Source organism: Rhinoderma darwinii, chromosome 4 (assembly GCF_050947455.1).
Source record: "Rhinoderma darwinii isolate aRhiDar2 chromosome 4, aRhiDar2.hap1, whole genome shotgun sequence".
Taxonomy (NCBI): domain Eukaryota; kingdom Metazoa; phylum Chordata; class Amphibia; order Anura; family Rhinodermatidae; genus Rhinoderma; species Rhinoderma darwinii.
This window is the reverse complement of record NC_134690.1, coordinates 237,634,859-237,656,846: the sequence shown is the minus strand read 5'-3', so window position 1 is coordinate 237,656,846 and position 21,988 is coordinate 237,634,859. Positions and strand designations below refer to the sequence as shown.

At 43.5% G+C, this 21,988-nt stretch overlaps 1 protein-coding gene across 2 annotated transcripts in view; it reads right to left on the bottom strand.

Annotated features, from left to right (window-relative positions):
• Positions 1-21,988, bottom strand: part of NT5DC1 (5'-nucleotidase domain containing 1) — a 318,179-nt gene that overhangs the window by 7,430 nt on the left and 288,761 nt on the right. For both annotated transcript variants that reach the window (XM_075864237.1, XM_075864236.1), the window contains 2 exons: positions 18,633-18,794; positions 13,922-14,090 (listed from right to left, as the gene is read on the bottom strand). In XM_075864237.1, coding sequence (XP_075720352.1) covers positions 13,922-14,090; positions 18,633-18,794 — 331 coding nt within the window. The remainder of the gene's footprint in view (positions 1-13,921; positions 14,091-18,632; positions 18,795-21,988) is intronic.

The following is a 21,988-nucleotide window of genomic DNA, read 5'->3' as shown; positions in this document are numbered from 1 at the left end:
TGATTAACTTTTATTAACTTTTTTTGGGGGGGGGGGGGGGGATAGAAAAAACCTGAAAGTTTGCCACTCTTTTTTGTGTCCTAAATCTACGCCATTTACCGTGTGGTATAAATATCACAATAACTTTATTCAGCGGGTTGTTGCAATTGCAACGATAACAAATTTGTATAGATTTTGTATGTTTTACGACTTTTACACAGTGAAAACACTTTTTATTTTTAATTATGTGTTTTTGTGTCTCCATATTTGAAGAGCCATAACTTTTTTATTGTTCTACCGATGCAGTTGTATGAGGGCTTTTTTTTTGCGGGACGACTTGCAGTTTTTATTGGTACCATTTTGGAGTAGATGCGACTTTTTGATCACTTTTTAATCAAATTTTTTTTAAAGTCAGTATTCACAGAAAACAGCAATTTTTCAATTGTTTTTTATTTTATTTTTTACAGCGTTCACCGTGCGAGTTAAATAATGTAATAGCTTTATAGTCGAGGTCGTTAAGGACGCGGAAATACCAAATATGTGTAGTTTTATTTGCTTTATTTTGTTTTGTTTTTTTAATAGTAAAGCATTTGGTAAGGGGAAAAAGTGGGTTTTTGATTTTTTTTTCCCCCTTTTTTTAATTAACTTTATTAAACTTTTTTCTACTTTTTTACTAGTCCTACTAGGGGGCTTTAATATGCGATTATCCGATCGCTTTTATAATACTCTGCAATACTTCTGTATTGCAGTGTAGTACTGCCTGTCCGTTTAAAAAGGACAGGCATCTGCTAGGCCATGCCTCTGTCATGACCTAGTAGGCATTTACTACAGGCAGACCTGGGGGCCTTTATTAGGCCACCGGCTGCCATCGGAGACACAGACACTTGGCGAGCTTATCGCCGGGTGTCAGTGGGATGAGAAGGAGCTACCTCCCTCTCTTTAAAACCACTCAGATGCGGCGCTCGCTATTGAGCGCCGCATCTGAGAGGTTAAACGGGTGAGATCGATCTCACCCGTTCGAGCAGGGATGCCCCAGGCCCTCAGCTACCTATGGTAGCTGAGAGCAAAGACATTTAACGGCTCCCTGCGCTGTTTATTTCTGATGCAGCGCCGTGAAAAGGCGAATGCATCAGAATAAAGACCAGTAGTGGCCGCCGTGAAAAGGCGTATTAGCGGTCACTAACGGTTTAAAGGAAGGGAACGGAGCTAGCTTCAATTTCGGATGATTAAAGGAGTTGTCCACTACCGGACCACTGATGACCTATACACCAGATAGGTCATCAGTATATGATCTGTGGGGGTCCGACAACCGGACCCCACACCGATCAACTGCTCCGGCTTTCTGCAGACACTGGATGTCATTGCACAGTATGCAATGTACAGAGCCGGAAGCAGATGGCTCTGTACATTGCATAGCGGCCGTGCTGCAGAGCTGCAGTACTGCAGCTCGGCCGCTATTCCGTGACTGGAACCATATGCTTCCGGCATGGATGTCCGGTGCCCGCAGACAGCCGGAGCGGCTGATCAGTGCAGGGTTCGGGTGTCGGACCCCCACAGATCATATACGGATTACCTATCTGGTGGATAAGCCATCAGTTGTCCAGGAGTGGAGAACCCCTTTATCCCCTTAGTTGCTGCGGTCAATTGCGACCACTACATCTAAAAGGTTAGAACGCCTAATAGTGACCTCCAGGTTTGCCAGCTATGGAGGCCTATTTGGCCCTGCCTCTAATAGGCTGCATGTCAATGTAAAACTGAAAGGTATAATACACTGCAATACATATGTACTGCAGTGTATTACACCAGCGATCAAACAGTTAGATCTTCAAGTCTCCTAGTGGACTAAAAAACAAAAAGTTTGTAGAAAAATAATAAAAAAAATAAAAACATTACAAAAAAAAGGTATATATTTAGTGTCGCCGCGTTCGTAATGCTATTTATCTGGCACAGAGAACACCATAAAAGCCAATGCCAGAATCTCTTGTTTTTGGTCACCTCACTTACAAAAAAATTGAATAAAAAGTGATCAATGTCCTGCAACAAACGAGTCCTCACTCGATGAAAAAATAAGAAAGTTATTGTTCTTAGAATCTAGCAACACAAAAAAAATATTTTGGATACCATTTATAAGTGCGACACTGGGCATACATATATGGATTATTATTTATTTACCCCATTATTATACCACCTTATTATGCCCTGATGTACATATGCCCCAAAACTTAAATACCAGTAAAACCCCAAACAGAACTACCACTAAGCAAAATCTGCGCTTCAAAAGCCAAATGGCGCTCCCTCCCTTCTGAGCTTTACTGTCTGCCCAAACATCAGTTTACGTTCGCATATATGGCATTGCCGTACCCAGGACAACCCGCTTAACAGTTTATGTTCAGGCAAATGATAAATGCCTTGTGGGGTGTAGTTTTCAAAATGGGGTAAATTTTCGGGGGTTTGCACTGTATTCTGTTACCTCAGGATCTCTGCAAATGCAGCATGGCGCCCGAACACCAATCCTACAAAATCTGCGCTCCAAAAGCCAAATGGCGTTCTTTCCCTTCTGAGCCATGCCGTGTGCCCAAACAGTAGTTTAGGGCCACACATTGGGTATTGCCGTACTCGGTAGAAGTTGAGTAAGAAATTGTGTGGTGTTTTCTCTCCTATTACTTCTTGTAAAAATGAAAAATTGGGAGATAAAACTACATATTATTGGAAAAAGTGTAATTTTTAATTTTCACTGCTTAATTCTAATAAAATCTATGAAACTAGATTTAGCTAAATCCGGTGTGTCAGAGATACGCAGGACCCGCTCTCAGCCAAACCGTCAGTTTAGCTGAACTGATGGACTCGGCTAAGAGAGAATGATACAGCTTCTCTGTATACAAAGCAAATGGAAGCTGTATCGTAATGGTATGTTCACACGACCTATTTTCAGACGTAATTCAGGCGTTTTACACCTCGAATTACGCCTGAAAAGACGGCTCCATTATGCCTGCAAACATCTGCCCATTGCTTGCAATGGGTTTTACGATGTTCTGTTCAGACGAGTTGTAATTTTACGCGTCGATGTCAAAAGACGGCGCGTAAAAATACGCCAGCGTCAAAGTGCATGTCACTTCTTTGGACGTTTTTGTAGCCGTTTTTCATTGACTCCATTGAAAAACAGCTCCAATTACAGTACGTCCGTGAAAAACACGAGTACTTGCAAAAATGTCTGAAATTCAGGAGCTGTTCTCGCCTGAAAACAGCTCCGTAATTTCAGACGTATTTTGCGTTGCCGTGTGAACATACCCCCAAAGTAAAAAACATTTTTTAGGAAAAGTCATGGAGAAAATTGCTTAAAAACAAATAAGACATTGATTTAATAAAAAAATGTTTTTCCATTTAAAGGTGTACATAGTCTTTAAAGGGAACCTGTCACCAGCATTTCACCTATTAAACCAGCATTACCTGGTGGTAGTGGGTGAAAAAATCATTTCTATATAACCCATAATTGTCTTCTTGGTCCGCTCTGTAGCTTTAGTATTCAGTTTTTTAGTGTTACAACACCATATGCTAATGAGTATAAAAGAGTCAAATCTTCATTTGAAAAGAGTCAAATCTTCGTTTGAAAAGAGTCATATCTTCATTCCTCAAGTCTTTCCGAGTTTACCCCGCCGCCATACTTTTGATTGACAACTCCTCGCCGTCCCCCAGCACACAATATCCCACGCTTGTGCATTGATGTCCTCTTCTGGTGTGTGCGCACAAAGGGACACCATATTATTACGATAAAAGGCGCAAAATGTTTGCAGACCGTTATTTACATTCGGAGGAGTTTAGGAGAGGGGATAACGGCAATTAACTTTTTATAGCAGCGGCCAATGAAGGATAAGTAAAGTTCAATAGGTGAAATGCTGGTGACAGGTTCCCTTTAAGCACTATTAAGGCCAAAATCACACACGCAGTTTTGATGCAATTTTTTTTTTGTGCAGGTTTTGGTGCCATTTTTTTAACTTAACACATGGGTGGACAATAAGGCTGGGTTCACCCGACCTATTTTCAGGCGTAAACGAGGCGTATTATGCCTTGATTTACGCCTGAAAATAGGGCTACAATACGTCGGCAAACATCTGCCCATTCATTTGAATGGGTTTGCCGACGTACTATGCAGACGACCTGTAATTTACGCGTCGTCGTTTGACAGCTGTCAAACGACGACGCGTAAATTGACTGCCTCGGCAAAGAAGTGCAGGACACTTCTTTGCAACGTAATTTGAGCCGTTCTTCATTGAAGTCAATGAAGAGCAGCTCAAGATTTACGAGCGTCACAGACGCCTCGCATAATGCGAGGAGCTTTTACGTCTGAAACGAGGTAGCTGTTTTCTCCTGAAAACAGTCTGTCTTTTCAGACGTAAAAGCCTCTCATCGTGTGCACATACCCTAAAGAAAGGAAATGCATCAATGCTGTTTTCTCTTTATACCTTTTCTTCCAATTGGATCAACTTCTGGCTTTGGCTTTAAAAAACTGAGCCAAAACGGCAGCATAACTTCATGTGTAATCCTGGCCTTACGCTGCTTAGATATTTTCCACAGGACGAGTCAATTTTGGGCCTTTATTTTTGTGGATTAACAAATATCGGGGTGTTTAGATCATAGGCTGCCAGACTAAAGTAATATTATTGTAAGCCAAATCTTGTGAACTTCATGTGAACTTTCGATATCTGTAGTCTTGCATCATCTTACCAATAATAGCTTTTAAAGGCAGGAAATTCAGCTGTTTTGCAATAAAAGTTTCCTGAGAAATACACTAGAAGCTCACTCCATGTCAATGTTTTGCTGACTCCATCTACCTAGAACTTTGTACATGGATTTAAGGCCTTATTCACATGGCAGTATAGTGGTTTGTATCAGTGCATCAGTATTTAGAAGCCAAATCCAGGAGAGGAACAAAAACATAAAAAAGTGTAATGGAAAGATTTGTACCACTTCTGTGTTTTGATCCTATTTCTTGTTTTCGCTTACAAACACTGATGCAAAATACTGACCAAAATTCTGCTGTGTGAATGAGGCTTAAGGGAAACTGGCATTTAGCCGGTGATAAACAAAATTACTAAATGAATACAATAGACACCAACTTTTCCCAGCATCTACACTCCTTGGCCCCACAAACCTTTATGATTCCTTGCCACTTCTGTTAACCAAGCCAGGACACAACATCAAGTACGTTAGTCTTTGAGCATTGTCATGCTATTGCTCAATAAAGAAAGCCAAATAAAACAATTTCGATTTTATCAACAGGTCGAAATACATTTCTTAGCTTAAGTGGATAAATCTTCTCGGTTAAGTAATTCTGCTTTGCAGACTCACATCTGTTTTATAAATAAGCCCACATGTTTTAAACATATGTCCGGTCTCTACATATTGGTAACCGTGCTTTTATGAGATTAATGAAATGATTGATCCACATTCCTCTTAATGGAACAGCCCTGAGATTTGTCAGTTCATGCCCCATACTATTAGTCACTCAATGTTATTGTTGTATTATCACCATTAACAGATGTAACAAGTATATGTCCCGTAAAGTTTTGGTTGGTCGTCTCAAAGACGTTTCACCTTAGTCATATATATGATCATTTTAATGTGAGACAGTGGAGTAGCTATAGGGGTCATAGATGTGACCGGGGCCCGAAGCCAAGGGTTCTCGCGCCGCCCATACCACATCTTTTAAAAGTTACTATAGTATTTGGGGCCTATGTAATAAACTACACGGGCCCCTGTTACTATAGAAACAATATATGTACCCTCCTCGTTCCCGAGCGCAGCGGAAATCCTAACGTCTTCCCTCGTCATGAAGTCACGACACTGTGCGCTGCGCACGTTGCAACACTGGATGGCGTTTGGATCTCCGCTGCACCCAGAGCCGAAGAGTAGGGTAAGTATAACATTATTGTCTGCTGGGGCCCTGTATCTAAGCCTACCATGTGGTAGGCTTAGATACAGAGCCCATCAGACAGGATCACACATTTACCACACAGGACTGTAATCCCCAGGTTGAGCAAAAAGGTAAGTGTCAGGCAAAGAATATTTGTTACCAGGTATCAGTTCAGAGGGCGACAAAACCAGAGGATAAGGCAGATACAGGGTCAGGGACGACAAAGTTTCAAATACCAGGAGGAGTACAACAAGTGTAAAAATGGAGTGCGAGCGAATGGCCATGCAGTCCAGGGTTCAGTAACCAATATCAATGAAAAGTAGAAGGATAATGCAAGAGGCGTAGTCATACGAGCCGGGTCAAAAAGTAGCTTCAATAGGTAGCATACAACACAATAACCAGGATGGATAAACTAATAACTGGCACTTAAGCCAGAAGTCAGAACATTCGAATAGAGCATCTTGCCCTATGATTGGATGGACAGCCGGCTTTCTGATTGGCTGAACTGCTGTATATCTAAACCTAGTCGGGTGGCTAGAGCGGTGGCAGACGAAGATGGCACTGGAGTGTGGAAAGGTAAGTATGTTTCAAAACAGGAAGTCAAACTTATCATCTTGCTCTAACCCTTATAGTCTACTAACATTTCTATAATGTACTTGGCATACATTTTACATACATCCAATGAAAGGGAAATTAGGGCAGCAAAAATTCTATCAGGTTCTTTTCACAGTGCCATCAGGGGCTTTATTCTGAGACTTCATCAGCAGTTCCTTTAAATTGGACAGCAAGAATTTCAATATTTTTCCTATCAAAACAAGTCCTTTGTACGTCAATCCGCTAATGCACCGTGGTTTCATTTATGAATAAAACCACGATGCAAGTGTAAACAAACCCTTAGGCCTGGTTTACACGAGCGTGTGTGTTTTGCGCACGCAAAAAACGCTGCGTTTTGCGTGCGCAAAAGGCACTTAACAGCTCCGTGTGGCCTCAGCATATGATTCGCGGCTGCGTGACTTTCGCACAGCCGCCATCATTATGACACTCCGTTTGGATGTTTGTAAACAGAAAAGCACGTGGTGCTTTTCTGTTTACATTCAGAGTTTGACAGCTGTTGCACGAATCACGCTGTTCTATTTGTGCGAACAGCGCACAAATATAGGACATGTCGTGAGTTTTTTTCAGCGGACTCACGCTGAGCAAAACTCACGGACTGTCTGCATGCCCCCATAGACTTACATAGGTCCGTACGACACGCGTGAAGAGCACGCGGGTCGCACGGACGTATATCACGCTCGTGTAAACGAGGCCTTAGCGTTTGAATAATCTATGCAAGTTATACGTGAGTCTGACTGTTACCTAACTACAATTGCCCTTTAATTAATACTGTAAATATAAAACCTTATTGTTTTTTAAAATAAATTGCTATATAATTTAAAAACAGAATAAAAACACTACAGACTTATATCTAATTTATAAAACTAAATTACAGGGGTATTCCTATCCTAGGCATTTATGTCTAAAGAATATGCCAGAAATGTCTAAAAGATGCTGGGACCAGCTCTGGGACCTGCATCTATCTTGAATGCGAGGGTTCACCGACCCTGTCCTCGCCTGGTGAGGCTGCCGCATCCAGGCAGTGTCTCAGTTGCAAAGTGACCAGGATTACAAAAACAGCCGCGCTCACTTATCTACGCTGTTTACGTAACTTCCAAGCTTCTGAAACAGCGTAGCTGTCACGGTCTGTGAATATGTGGACCCACTAGGCCGCACCACCGTAGCGGGGAGGCAGCTGGCCAAACAACAGGGCACCCAATCAATACAAAGTCCAGCACAAGGGTACCTGAATAGTCCAGACAGTAGCAGAGACTTTAGCACGGATGGAGGTGGGTGCAGCAGGTTGCGCCAGACGTGGCGGATGACAGCAGGTACGGCAGGTTGCGCCAGACATAGCAGATAACAGCAGATGCAGCAGGTTGCGCTAGACGTGGCAGATGACAGCAGGTGCAGCAAGTTGTGGTGGATGACAGCAGGTGCAGCAGGTTGCACCAGATGTGGCGGATGACAGCAGGTGAAGCAGGACATGACTCCAATCACTAACAGACTCGGTTACAATAACATAACACGGGATACAGTATACAGGTAGCAGGGCACGGGTAAACACTAAGGGACCATTTGCAAGGACAAACATGGGAATACTAACAATGCTCAGGCAATGAGCAAAGGGGCAGGGGCCTTCTCATAGTCTAGGGTGATCATGGGCTAATTGCTGATGTTTTTCATGCACGCACACTGGCCCTTTAAGGCCGGGCGTGAGCGTGCACCCGACGGGACACAGCAGAGTGGAGCGGAAATGAGCGCTGGCATCTCCTGGGGAGGAGATGCGGGTCAGCGCTCAATAGACCATGGCTGTGGCCGTCGAGGGGTGAGTAATCTCGACAGTCCGCGGCCATGGATGTTACAGTATCCCGCCTCTTACACCCCCTCTTCTTGGAACCAGAGCGAGAGAGGAACTTCTTAACAAGGGTAGGGGCATTGAGGTTCTCTTCTGGCTCCCAAGACCTCTCCTCAGGACCAAACCCTCTCCAGTCCACCAAATAGAAAGTCCTTCCGTCTACCCTTTTGCAGTCCAGGATCTCCTTCACCTCAAACACATCAGATGAACCACTGGGAGCAACTGCGGGACTAGGAGTCTTACTGTAGCGGTTCAGGACCACCGGTTTCAGGAGGGACACATGAAAGGAGTTGGGGATTCTGAGGGTAGGAGGCAGCCAAAGCTTATAGGAGACAGGGTTTATCTGTTGTAGTATCTCAAAGGGTCCGAGGAACCTGGGAGAAAACTTGTAACTTTATAAGGCACCTTTAAACGAATATTCTGTGAGGACAGCTGGACTTTGGTACCTGGAAGATACTGAGGCGGCTCTCTTCTTTTTATATCCGCTTTTTGCTTCATGTAATCGACTCCTAGAAAAACAGAGGATCGGGTCTATTGGCAGATTTGCAGAAAGCCCCCAAATGCAGAGTCAGTAGCGGTTACCTGAGATGTAGCCGACATAGGAAGAGGGATTCTGGGATGTTGACTGTACACAATGTAGAATGGTGTGGAAGTGGTGGACTCACTTGTGTGAATGTTGTATGAGAACTCGGCCCATGGAAGCAGCTGTACCCAGTCATCATGGTGCATGGTGATGAAGTAGCGGAGATAATTCTCCATGATCTGGTTAATCCTCTCTACTTGACCATTGGACTAGGGGTGATAAGCTAAGGAAAAGTCCAATCTCACATCCAGGATTTTACAGAGAGCTCTACAGAATTTCGAGGTGAACTGAACCGAGGGGGCAAGCTGGATAAAGAGATTTGCCAGTCGAGGAGCAGAAGGAAGGCCGGTCAGCAGGATAAAATGTGCGATCTTCGAGAACTGGTCCACTACCACCCAGACAGCGTTGCATCCTGCTGAGGGAGGAAGGTCTGTGACAAAGTCCATTGCAATGTGCTGCCAGGGAGCATTGGGTACAGGCAGAGGTTGGAGCAGACCGGCAGGCTTGGAGTTAGCAACCTTGCTAGAAGCACACACCGTGCAGGAAGAGACAAAGTCCACAACATCTTTGGGTAGCGTGGGCCAGCAGAAATGATAAAGTAATCAGTTCTCGGGTCTTGCGAACACCAGCGTGCTCAGCCAGTTTAGAGCTGTGTCCCCAGCGGAGAATTCTTCTCCTGACTGCCAACGGAACAAAAGTCCTCCCCGGAGGTATGTCTCTAAATTGCAATGGATTGGCAGTGACAATGCAGGACGAGTCTATGATACTTTGAAGGGACTCCACCGTGTCATCCGTCTCAAACGACCTGGACAGGGCATCAGCCTTCATATTCTTGTCAGCGGGACGGTAGTGGAGCACAAATTGAAAAAGTGTGAAGAACAGTGACCATCTGGCTTGACGAAGGTTTTGTCATTGAGCCGACTGGAGATAGTTGAGGTTCTTGTGGTCGGTGTAGATCAGTATGAGGTGAACTGCGCCCTCTAGCAGATGTCTCTACTCCTCCAGAGCCAATTTGATGGCCAGTAGCTCCTGATCCCCAATAGAGTAGTTGCGTTCTGCAGATGAAAAAAGTCTCGAGTAATAGCCACATACTACTGCCTTTTCTTTGGCGCTCCTCTGGAACAGAAGTGCACCTGCACCAATAGAAGAAGCGTCCACCTCCAATGAGAACTGACGAGATACGTCAGGATGATGGAGGATAGAGGCTGAAATGAAGGCTTTCTTGAGGCTATTAAATGCAGATGCTGCCCCTGGGGTCCACACCTTGGCGTTCACACCATTCTTGGTAAGGGCAGAGATGGGAGCCATCAGGGATGAGAAATTTGGGATAAACTGCTGGTAGAAGTTGGCGAATCCCAAATAACGCTGTATGGACCTCAGGCCTTGAGGACGTGGCCATTCCAAGATGGACTTTACCTTCTCAGGGTCCATCTTGAGACTTTGATCCGAGATGATGTAGCCCAGGAAGGGCACAGAATCTTTCTCAAAGACAAACTTCTCCAGCTTAACATACAGACGATTCTCCCTTAATCGCAGTAGCACATGACGAACATGCATCCGATGAATCGTCGGATCTGGAGAGAAAATCAAAATATCATTGAGATAGACTACAACACAGACATAGAGGAGATCACGGAAGATATCATTGACAAATTCCTGGAAGACCGCAAGAGCGTTACACAGTTCGAAGGGCATCACCAGGTATTCGTAGTGCTGGTCTCGGGTGTTGAACGCCGTCTTCCACTCTTCACCTTGACGGATTCGGATCAAATTGTAAGCCCCACGCAAGTCTCGTATACGGTCAAACAGTTTGGATATTAGTGGCAACAGGTATTTGTTTTTGACCGTGATCTGGTTGAGACCACGGTAGTCAATGCAGGGTCGAAGAGGTTCTTCTTTCTTATTAACGAAGAAGAACCTGGCCCCGGTCGAAGACTTTCGTATGAAATCCCTCTCCAAATTCTCCTTGATATAGGCCGACATGTATTGAGTCTCTGGCAAGGAGAGAGTATATACCCGTCCATGGAGAAGAGAAGCATTTGGGACCAGTTCAATCGGACAGCCGTAAGACCGGTATGGAGGAAGCATCTCAACCTCCTTTTTGCTAAAGACGTCTGCAAAACGAGAAAAATGAGTAGGCAATCCCGCTTATGACTGAGAAGGCTGGATGGGATGGAACGGTAACAGGCAGCGGTGGGGGCCCCATTGGAGAACCTCTCCGGAACTCCAATCCAGAACAGGAGCATGCACCCGAAGCCAAGGAAGGCCTAGTAGAACCGGATTGATGGCTTTAGGCAAGACTAGGAAGGTAATCAATTCAGTATAAAGGACTTCAACTTGGAGCTTCAGTGGCTTGGTCTCAGACACGATTGGATCGAGCAGAGGAAGACCATTCACCGAGGCAACAACCAAAGACATCTCCAGAGGAACAGTGGGCAATTGGAGATGGTCCACTAGGTCTTGCTGGATGAAGTTTGCCACGGATCCTGAGTCCAGATAGGCAGAAACGCGGTGCGTCTTCCCGCCGGACAATATGGTCACAGGAATGGTCAGCTTGGAAGGGAATTTTTTATTTTGTGCCATTCCACCTAGGGTTGTCTCTCCAACCAATCCTAGGCACTGGGGTCTCTCTGGCCTCTGGGGACACAAACGCACAACATGGCCTCCGAGGCCACAATACAGACAAAGTTCTGAAGTGCGTCTGCGTGGCTTCTCGTGGGCAGACATTTGGCCCGGCCATCTGCATAGGCTCCTCTGGTAGGGCGACTGAAGAGGACAGTAGGGATTACTGGAAAGTAGAAACCAGCCTAGGAAATCACCAGCCTAGGAAATCCTCTCTCTCTCTCTCGAACGTCTTGGGAACGGATCCTCATGTCAACCCGGGTGGCTAGTAAAATGAGATCGTCCAGGGTAGGTGGCAGATCGCGAGCGGCCAGCTCGTATGTAGCACCAAGGCCTCGTTCCAGGTTAGTTCAGCAGCCAGGGTACGGAACTGAATAGCATACTCGCCCACTGAGATGTCTCCCTGGTGTAGGGTCAGCAGGGATGCAGCAGCAGAATGACCTCTCCCATGTTCTTCAAATCTAGAAAGGAAAGTCTGTAAAAAACACTGCAAGTCATGAGTCCATGGTCCCTGATGTTCCCAAAGGGGATTTGCCCATGCCAGGGCTTTGCCAGTAAGGAGAGAGATTATGGAGGTGATCCTTGCGTCATCAGAGGGGAAGGAACTGGCATGTAGTCTGAAGTAGATCTGGCACTGATTCAGAAATCCCCTGCAGGACCTCGTGTCTCCATCATAGCAAGGAGGTAGCGGTAGGAAGCATAGGTGGTCGGCAACCAGCCTATGTGCAATGGCGTTCACCGACAGGAGGGGTTGGTCTTGCCGTAACTGAAGGTCTTGCATCTCTGCCAGCAGGGCTTGTGTCGTCGTCAAGGTCTCGGGTTGACCAGTGGGGTCCATGGCCTGAGCGTACTGTCACGGTCTGTGGGTATGTGGACCCACTAGGCCGCACCGCCGTAGCGGGGAGGCAGCTGGCCAAACAACAGGGCACCCAATCAATACAAAGTACAGCACAAGGGTACCTGAATAGTCCAGACAGTAGCAGAGGCTTTAGCACACATGGAGGTGGGTGTAGCAGGTTGCGCCAGACATGGCGGATGAGAGCAGGTGCAGCAGGTTGCGCCAGACGTGGCGAATGACAGCAGGTGCAGCAGGTTGCGCCAGATGTGGTGGATGACAGCAGGTGAAGCAGGACACGACTCCAATCACTAACAGGGATACAGGACACAGCACGGGTAATCACTAAGGGACCATTTGCAAGGACAAACATGGGAATACTAACAACGATCAGGCAATAAGCAAAGGGGCAGGGCCCTTCCTATAGTCCAGGGTGATCACGGGCTAATTGCTCATGTTTTTCATGTGCGTGCACTGGCCCTTTAAGTTCGGACGCGAGTGTGCGAGCGAACCCTTCGGGACACAGTAGAGTGGAGCGGAAGTGAGCACTGGCGTCTCCTGGGGAGGAGATGTGGGCTAGCGCTCTCCAGACCATGACTGCGGCCGTCAAGGGGTGAGTAATCCCAACGGTCCGCGGCCAAGGATGTTACAGTAGATCACTGTTTAACGCTGTTTCCGTATCTCCCATCTACTTCTCTGGGAGTTATAAAAACATCATAGCTCATTAAACAGGGCAGTTTTACCTAATTCCTGTCAGCTTGCCACTGAGTCTTCACCTGGATGCGGCAGCCTACCCAGGAAAGGACAGGGGACCACAGATCTCGAGATAGGTGTGTGTCTAAGAGCTGGGTCCTGCATCTATCAGACATTTATGACATATACTATGGATATGCCATAAATGTCTAAGAAAGTAAAACCACTTTAAATATATAAGACGTTCCTTGTAATTGATGCTCAATGAAATGATTGGGGCGACTGCAGGTTTCACTGGATGCTGGCAGTCCTTTAGTCTAGAGCCTTTCAAGCTAATAGCGAGGTCCCGATTGGGGTAATTTTAGCAATTAATAAGGGATAGTTAGACAACTCATTTCCAACACATCTCCCTTAACTTATAAAACATTACACACACACATATATATATATATATATATATATATATATATATATTATATATATATATATACATATAAGGTCCAAAAATCAGGCAGCACTCCAAGGTATAAGCAAGGTAGAAAAAGGTGCTTTATTGGTCCATACAAAACACGACCAATAAAGCACCTTTTTCTACCTTGCTTATACCTTGGAATGCTGCCTGATTTTTGGACCTTACCACAGCAGGTCTGTTAGCCCTGACCTGGGCAGGTCGGCACCCACATACGATTAACAAGGCTGTGCGGCTGACATTGTGTTTGGTATATATATATATATTTATTTTTTCCCTTATGCTGGCCATACATGGGTCAATTACCTCCTGAAATGTGAATGAGTCTTCAACTACAAGTTAATGCTTGTGGCCATCATAAAGATCAAAGTACTTACCTACAATTGCCGTAATGCTTGGGATAGTAATTGTGCTGTAATTCCTAATACTAGAACAGCACCACGTCACATTTGGTGTATCCTGTGAGCTCTTAGTTCCGGGAATACAGTCTGCAAAGTAAGATCCCCATTTCTTTGATATGGAATAATTTTCTTGTACTGGAAGGTTCTAAACAAAAAAGAAACAAAGGGACTTCTTAGAGCTTCATATTATCCTTATTATCATTATTTGTACTGTAAACATAATTTAAAAAAAATTTTTATAAAAAAAAAAAATTCTGCGCTGATTCATTTTTTTATATTGTCTGATACAGAGCTTCAAATTCACCTGTTTAGACAGAGTTAAATAATAAAGTTCTGACAAGATGCAGCCACCACTAGGTGGAGCTTACTGCATACATTTATACATTGAACTCAATGATAAAACAGTATGCAGTAACAGTATGCAGTAAGACAGAGTTATTATTATGTCAATGCAGTGGATTTGGAGCTCTATATCAGAAAAATTGAGCTCTATCCACTATATAGATATATTATAAAATTAATCAACACAGAACGTTGGACATAAATATTGCATTCTGTTAAAAGGTGGACATTCACTTTGTATCCAGTGAAGTATCTCATATACTTAAAGGGTTCTTTCCATTTTAGACATTTATGGCATATCCACAACATACGCCATAAATTTTATGTGCAATACTGTTTATCCATGTGCTAACCTTAAATGTTTATTCCTATCTTAGAAATTTTTGGTATATACACTGAATATACCATAAATTACTGATAAATGCAGGTCCCAGCTCTGGGACCTGCACCCATCTCTAAAACAGAGGTCAACCGACCAATGTCCTGTCGATAGGAGTTATAGAAACGCCCGTTCTGAAAAAGTGCGGGTCCCAGTGCTGTTCCTGCATCTATCGGACATTTATGGCATATCCCATTAATATGCTATAAATGTCTAGAATGGGAATAACCCTTTAAGAACGGCCGTAAAAAACGCCGCGAAAAACGCGAGTTTGCTTAAAAAAGTTTGAAAATCAGGAGCTGTTTTCCCATGAAAACAGCTCCGTATTTTCAGATGTTTTTTGCTAAGCGTGTGAACATACCCTTAATATAAAACAAGATAGAGTAAGATGCAAACAAATGTATTAAGAGGAAAATATTAAGAGGAAAAGGCCGCTTAATAAATTTGTTGCATCTTTGGATGTCTGTGCAACACATTAAATGAAAGTTAGGCCAGCCAGGAGTTGGTGTGGATTTCCACTATAATTTACTTCAGCTACTGGCGTAAATGATAGTAAATTTCATTAGAACGCGGGTGACCACGCCCTTTCATTAGGCTCCGCCCACTTTATGTAAAGTGGCGAGAGCGGAGAAGTGGGCCAAAAGTCGCAATTTTTTTACAGCTTTTGGGCAGTTTGCAACTATGTTAACTTCCTCCCAAAGTTTGGCATGGCTCATAATAAATGTTCCCAACTAATGTTCTGAAACAGGCACAAGCTGTACTGTTTTATAAATCTGGCACAAATCAACTGTAAGGGTATGTTCACACGGCGGGGGTCCGTAACGGCTGAAATTACGGGGATGTTTCAGCCTGAAAACATCCCCGTAATTTCAGCCGTACCGGCATGTGCAGGCGCTTGAACGCCGCGTCCATTACGGCCGTAATTAGCGCTGCTATTCATTGGAGTCAATGAATAGCGGCTCCAATTACGGCCAAAGAAGTGACAGGTCACTTCTTCTACGCGGGCGTCTATTTACGCGCCGTCATTTGACAGCGGCGCGTAAATATACGCCTCGTGTGAACAGACAAACGTCTGCCCATTGCTTTCAATGGGCAGATGTTTGTCAGCGCTATTGAGGCGCTATTTTCGGGCGTAATTCGGGGCAAAAACGCCCGATTTACGTCCGTAAATAGGCCGTGTGAACATACCCTAACAGTTTTGAGGACCTTGTTACTTACAGTCTTTCACTTATGACACATTAATAAATCTACCCCTAAGGGCACGTTCAGACTAGGCGGATTAGCTGTGGAATTACTCAGTGGACAGACTGCAGTGGAAATCCACATCAGACTTTTTTCTTTGGTTTCTATAGTTTTTAGGTAACTTTGCGTAAAATAACGTTGCAGGAAATAACAGTAGGGAAACTAGCTTGTGGTGCATAATTTACATTCCTCTGCATGCTTAGTCTGTTTTGGAGTAGTAGCAGATTTTCACTACGGATTTCAGCTTTTGCAATGCAAAAGGTGAAATCTGCTACAAAATCCGCCACGTGTGGACAAACTCTCAAATATGTACATTTTGCGGCTGTTTCGTTGCGTAATTGCCGCGTTTGAACGAGCCTTAAAGGGGTTTTCCCATTAGGGACATATGTCATAAATGTCAGATAGTAGCGGGTCCCACCTCTGGGACCCGCACCTATCTCTAGAACGGGGCCCGCTAAACCCTGTTTTACCTTCCTCAGTGCCTGCTGCTTCCTGGCCACTTCCTAATTTAGATGGTTGGGAGTCACGAAAACAGCGTAGCTCTCTCAAAAGGTTGCGAAAGCCGAGAAAGGTAGAACAGGGATTAGGGGACCCCGTTCTAGAGATAGGTGCGGGTCCCAGAGGTGGGACCCGCATCTATCTGACAATTATGGCATATCCTATGGATATGTCATAAATGTCCCTGATGGGCAAACCCCCTTTAGTGTCAAGCTATTTCCTTCCATGAATTTAGTTTTCTATTTAAAATGTTATATTGAGGTGTCTGAACTTTTAAATCATTGGTTACTACAGAGGCACACTTATTTTTCTATTACGTATCTGAAAGGGCTGTAATAGTTGTTTTTGTTAACTTTGGCAAGGGCATGTCTCACAGCTGCAAGAAATCATTTTCTACCCTGAGTCTCATAGGCGTAGTACTGCACTTGAAATAACCAGGATTACACTACTTTGTATTATATTTGCCTTTAGGTCTCCATTGGATGCAGCTAAACACGAGTTCATGATTCGTGTCCTCGCCTCTGAGTTTTGTAACTTAAGGAATCATGCAATAGCCCTTAAGGCCCTGTTCACACAGAGTTTTTATGCAGGCAGAAAAATCTGCCTCAAAATCCCTGAAGGAATTTTGATGCAGATTTTGACCTCCCTTCAAATTTTTGTCGCCATTGAGCGCTGCGGGCAAAAAATGTTGTGAAAAACGCTTTCTCTGCCTCCCATTGATTTCCATGAGAGGTCAGAGGCGGAACCGCAGCAAGAAAGAAGCATGCTGCTTTTTTTTTTACTGCGAGCAGCTAAAAACCGGCGTGGAAAAAAACAAGCCTCTGCCTCGCTTTAAAATCAATCGGAGGCAGTTTCAGACATTTTTTGCCGCTGATTTAGACGCTGTTTCCATGTCAAAATACTCTGTGTGAACTGGGTTTAAGGAGTACAATTAATTACGATGTTCTTATAATTCAGCTGTACTCGGTATATTTCACAAGCACATTAATAGCAACCTTTAGTCAGCGCAAAAAAATGGCAATAATGACACGCCATAATGACAGCTGTGATGTGCCCTAGTCTCCATTACCAGAAAGTTAGTAATTGTTTGATATGTCCAAAACATTGGGCCTCGCGCATAAAAAACTGTTCTAACATAATGTTCCAGTGTCGCCCATAGCAACCAATCAGATCAATGCTTCTCTTAAAACCTGATTCAGAAAAATTTTCAGCTGTTAAAAATTCTATCATTCTACCAATCAGGTGTCACCCAAGTTTCCCAGAACTTTGATCAGAGACCTCTCACATATATGATGTAAAAGTTCATGTTTTAGGCAACAGTATGAAAAGTTATGAGATGTAGGTTTCTGATTTGCGGCCAGGATGTATAGAATAATTTGCTGAAGTTAAGTTTCTTACATCCTGTATATTTCATAGAAGAAATATGAGAACTCTGTGGCCAGCAATGAGACATAAGCTTAATTCTTACCTTCAAAACATACAAAAAAAAGGCCTGAGGGACGACAAATCTATTTGCAGCTCCATATAATCATTGGCTCCTATATTTAGACCCTAAACAGAAGACCCTAAAGTTTATTACTGTAGTCTAACCTATTTTTGTATATGAGAATCATTCTACTGCTTGTACTTTGTCCCAATTTATTATGTATAGTATAATATTCACATAATCTGTAGCAAAAAACCTGAATCTTTTCAGTCGGCAGGTAGACGTCCGTTCCTGCCACAAGCTCTTAAAATCTTTTGAGAAACTACTGTTCTTGTATCTAAATATATTTTGGCCCAAATTTTAAATCCTATGAAATACAGGTACATACACTATAAATACCCATGAACACCCATAAAAGTGCCTGTAATTTTTTTTCATTATAGATACCGATAAGCACTAGATCCAGTATAGACGACTCTTTGTCTGTTTTCATATTTACTTTCATTAATCCTGGAACCAAACAGTAACTTGTGAACTGTTGAGGTATGTTTTCTGCACTTTAGCCTGTTTATACTGGATCTCAAAATAGCAATCTGTCCACAGTATGTACAGTCAAAAAGCTGGGAATTTCCGGAGTAAGTTGCAGCTATTAAAATTATTAATAGTCGACTTTGATGTTACTCATTAGTCGAAACAGAAAATAAAATATTAGTAGATGTTTGTGGACATTCCTAAATGGTTTCCTGTGGGACTTACAGTAATGCACATTCTGGAAGAAAACATGAGTGAAGATCACTTACATCATACTTTCCTTTCTTTTTTAAGGAGGATCCTAAATCGGTCACGTCTGGCTCTTGGACTTCACCACCTTCCAACTCCTCAAGGATGAGGACAGTCTCCCAGTTGCTATAGTGACGGGCTGAGAAAATATCTGACCGCATGCTGTCACCAAAATACACCACCTGCAAGCCAGGAAATACTTCCGTTATAAGACTTAAGTAGCCTTACAGTATTGTAAGTTTATGATCGCCTATGGAATAACTAAAGGATATTTGCGGGGCATGTAATTTGAGACTATGGACCTCTCTGACACAGGTTGTTGTGATGGTTGATTCTTTAAACAAGTTCAAGAAAGGCCTGGATTCCTTTCTTGAAAAATATAATATTACAGGTTATGAGTACTAGATTCTGGAGATGGGACATTGATCCAGGGATTTATTCTGATTGCCATATTTGGAGTATTTTTACCCTAATGATGCAATTGGCATCAACTTCATGAGGGTTTTGCCTTCCTCTGGATTAACACGGTAGGATTATAGGTTGGACTTGATGGACCGGTGTCGTTTTTCAACCTTATCAACTATGTAACTAAATTAAAGGAATAGTCCTACCTTGGACATTTGTGGCATATCCACAGGATATGCCATAAATGTCCGATAGATGGGACGTGAACCTATCTCTAGAACAGGGCCCACTGACCCCCGTCCCACCTTCTCTTGCTCTTAATGCTCTCCAGCCACTGACTCACGAGGTGGTGAGGAGTACGGAAACAGCCAAGTTTGCTGAGCTACGCTGTTTTTGTAACTCCCAAAGAAGTGAATAGGAGTTACGAAAACATTGTAGCATGGCGAGCTACACTCTCCAGATCTCGGGAGCTATGGAAACAGCATAGCTGCTGTTTCCATAACTCCTATTTACTTCTATGGGAGTTATGGAAACAGCATAGCTTAGCGAGCTCGGCTGTTTCTGTACTTCCAACTACCTCATCAGTTAGTGGCCGGAAAGCAGTGAGAGCAAGAGAAGGTAGGACAGGGGTCCCCGTTCTAGAGATGGGACCCGCTTCTATCGGACGTTTATTGCATATCCTTTGGATACCCCTTTAGGCTAAATGACAGTGCAAATTGAAAAGTTCTGTTACTTCCTTACATATTTAGTCGGGAATTTATTATTCACTTTACGCCAGAAAAAGAGTTTACATAAATTTGAATAAATTCCCACCATAGTATATAAGACAGTTGTAGAACTTTTCATTCATACATTGATTAATTTTTATTTACAGTAAACCTGGAAATTATCAGTAATAAGAGTAATTATATTTTTATATTAAACTATATAATATTTGTGATTTTTTTTTAATACAAAGTAAATTCTCATTCACACAATCCTACAGAAATAGTCAAATTATACAAATAAATACTGACATAAATTATGGATTGTCTTGTCCTTATTTACATCTGTATTTATGTCTATTAAGATTTTTTTGCAAGCTTTTGTGTTTTCTCAGCTGCATCGTCTCCCATTGCCCTGTCACTGTTATGGAACAATTATGGACGATGCTGAATTGACTAACATTAGCCTTGTATTCAGGATCCTCCAATACGAAGCTAATAGTGACATGAAATTCACTTGTGTAAATGAGGCCATAGAAGGTAACACATTTTATGAGGATTGCTATTTAATATCATTGAATGTTCTAGATTGCACAGTTTAGAAATCCTATTGCAATATTGTTACGTCTAAATCACTATGACTAGCATTAACAGGACACTTGAAATCAAGAAAATGCTTTTCCATGTTAACAAATCTTGTTCTTGTATCTTGCCTGAAATGTAAATTTTTGGCTAATAGTTGCTTACATTCTACAATTTCATGTCCTATCTATGGCCTATACAATAAATGTTTCAATGTTAGTACTAAAGACATAAGAACACCTATGCATCATGTGCATTTGGCCTATTACGTGCAGATTTGCTGCGCACATTTTCCTGCGCCAAATCCGTAGCGTAATACAGTACCAGCAAACTAAGGCTGGGTTCACACGACCTATTTTCAGACGTAAACGAGGCGTATTATGCCTCGTTTTACGTCTGAAAATAGGGCTACAATACGTCGGCAAACATCTGCCCATTCATTTGAATGGGTTTGCCGACGTATTGTGCAGACGACCTGTAATTTACGCGTCGTCGTTTGACAGCTGTCAAACGACGACGCGTAAATTGACTGCCTCGGCAAAGAAGTGCAGGGCACTTCTTTGCAACGTAATTTGAGCCGTTCTTCATTGAACTCAATGAAGAGCAGCTCAAGATATACGAGCGTCACAGACGCCTCGTATATTACGAGGAGGAGCATTTACGGCTGAAACAACGCAGCTGTTTTCTTCTGAAAACAGGCTGTCATTTCAGCCGTAAAAGCCTGCTAGCGTGTGAACATACCCTAAATGAGATTTCTAGTAATGTCATCTAAACGTTGCAGAATTTTTCCAAATGTAAATTTACCTGCGGTGCGCATTTTAAAATCTGCAGCATGCCAATTTATCTTGTGTCGAATTGTATCTGGCAAGTTTATAAAAAAAAAACACACCAAAATCCGCAGCATAAAACCACACCTGTTTGGGCGGGTTCACACATAGCGGAATTTCACTTAAATTCCGCTGCGGACACTCCGCAGCGTTAATCCGCAGCGGAGCCGTTTCTCCATTGACTTTCACTTTAAATTAGCAGTGTTCGTTTACACGATGCGTACAATTCCGCTGCGGAGCATAGGCTGCGGAGCGGAATTTGGTGTCCGCAGCATGCTCTGTCTGTTGCGGAGCAGTGGCGGACTCATGGCGGAATTTCTCCATTGACTTCAATGGAGATTCAAAGTTCCGCAATGAAGTCCGCAGCTGTCATGCACATGTCATGTGTGCTGCGGATACGTCTTGCTTTTTTAACTTGACATTTCTTCATTCTGGCTGGACCTATGTATTTCTAGGTCTACAGCCAGACTGAGGAAGTCAATGGGGCTCCCGTAATGACGGGAGCGTTGCTAGGAGACGTCTGTAAATAGTCACTGTCCAGGGTGCTGAAAGAGTTACGCGATCGGCAGTAACTGTTTCTGCACCCGGGACAGTGACTACCGATCTCAATATACATGTATCTGTAAAAAAAAATATAAGTTCATACTTACCGAGAACTCCCTGCGTCTGTCTCCAGTCCGGCCTCCCAGGATGACGTTTCAGTGTAAGTGACGGCTGCAGCCAATCACAGGCAAAGCACAGGCTGCAGCGGTCACATGGACTGGCGCGTCATCCAGGGAGGTCGGGCTGGATGCCGAAAGAGGGACGCGTCACCAAGACAACGGCCGGTAAGTATGAAAATCGTTTCCTTTCACTAGG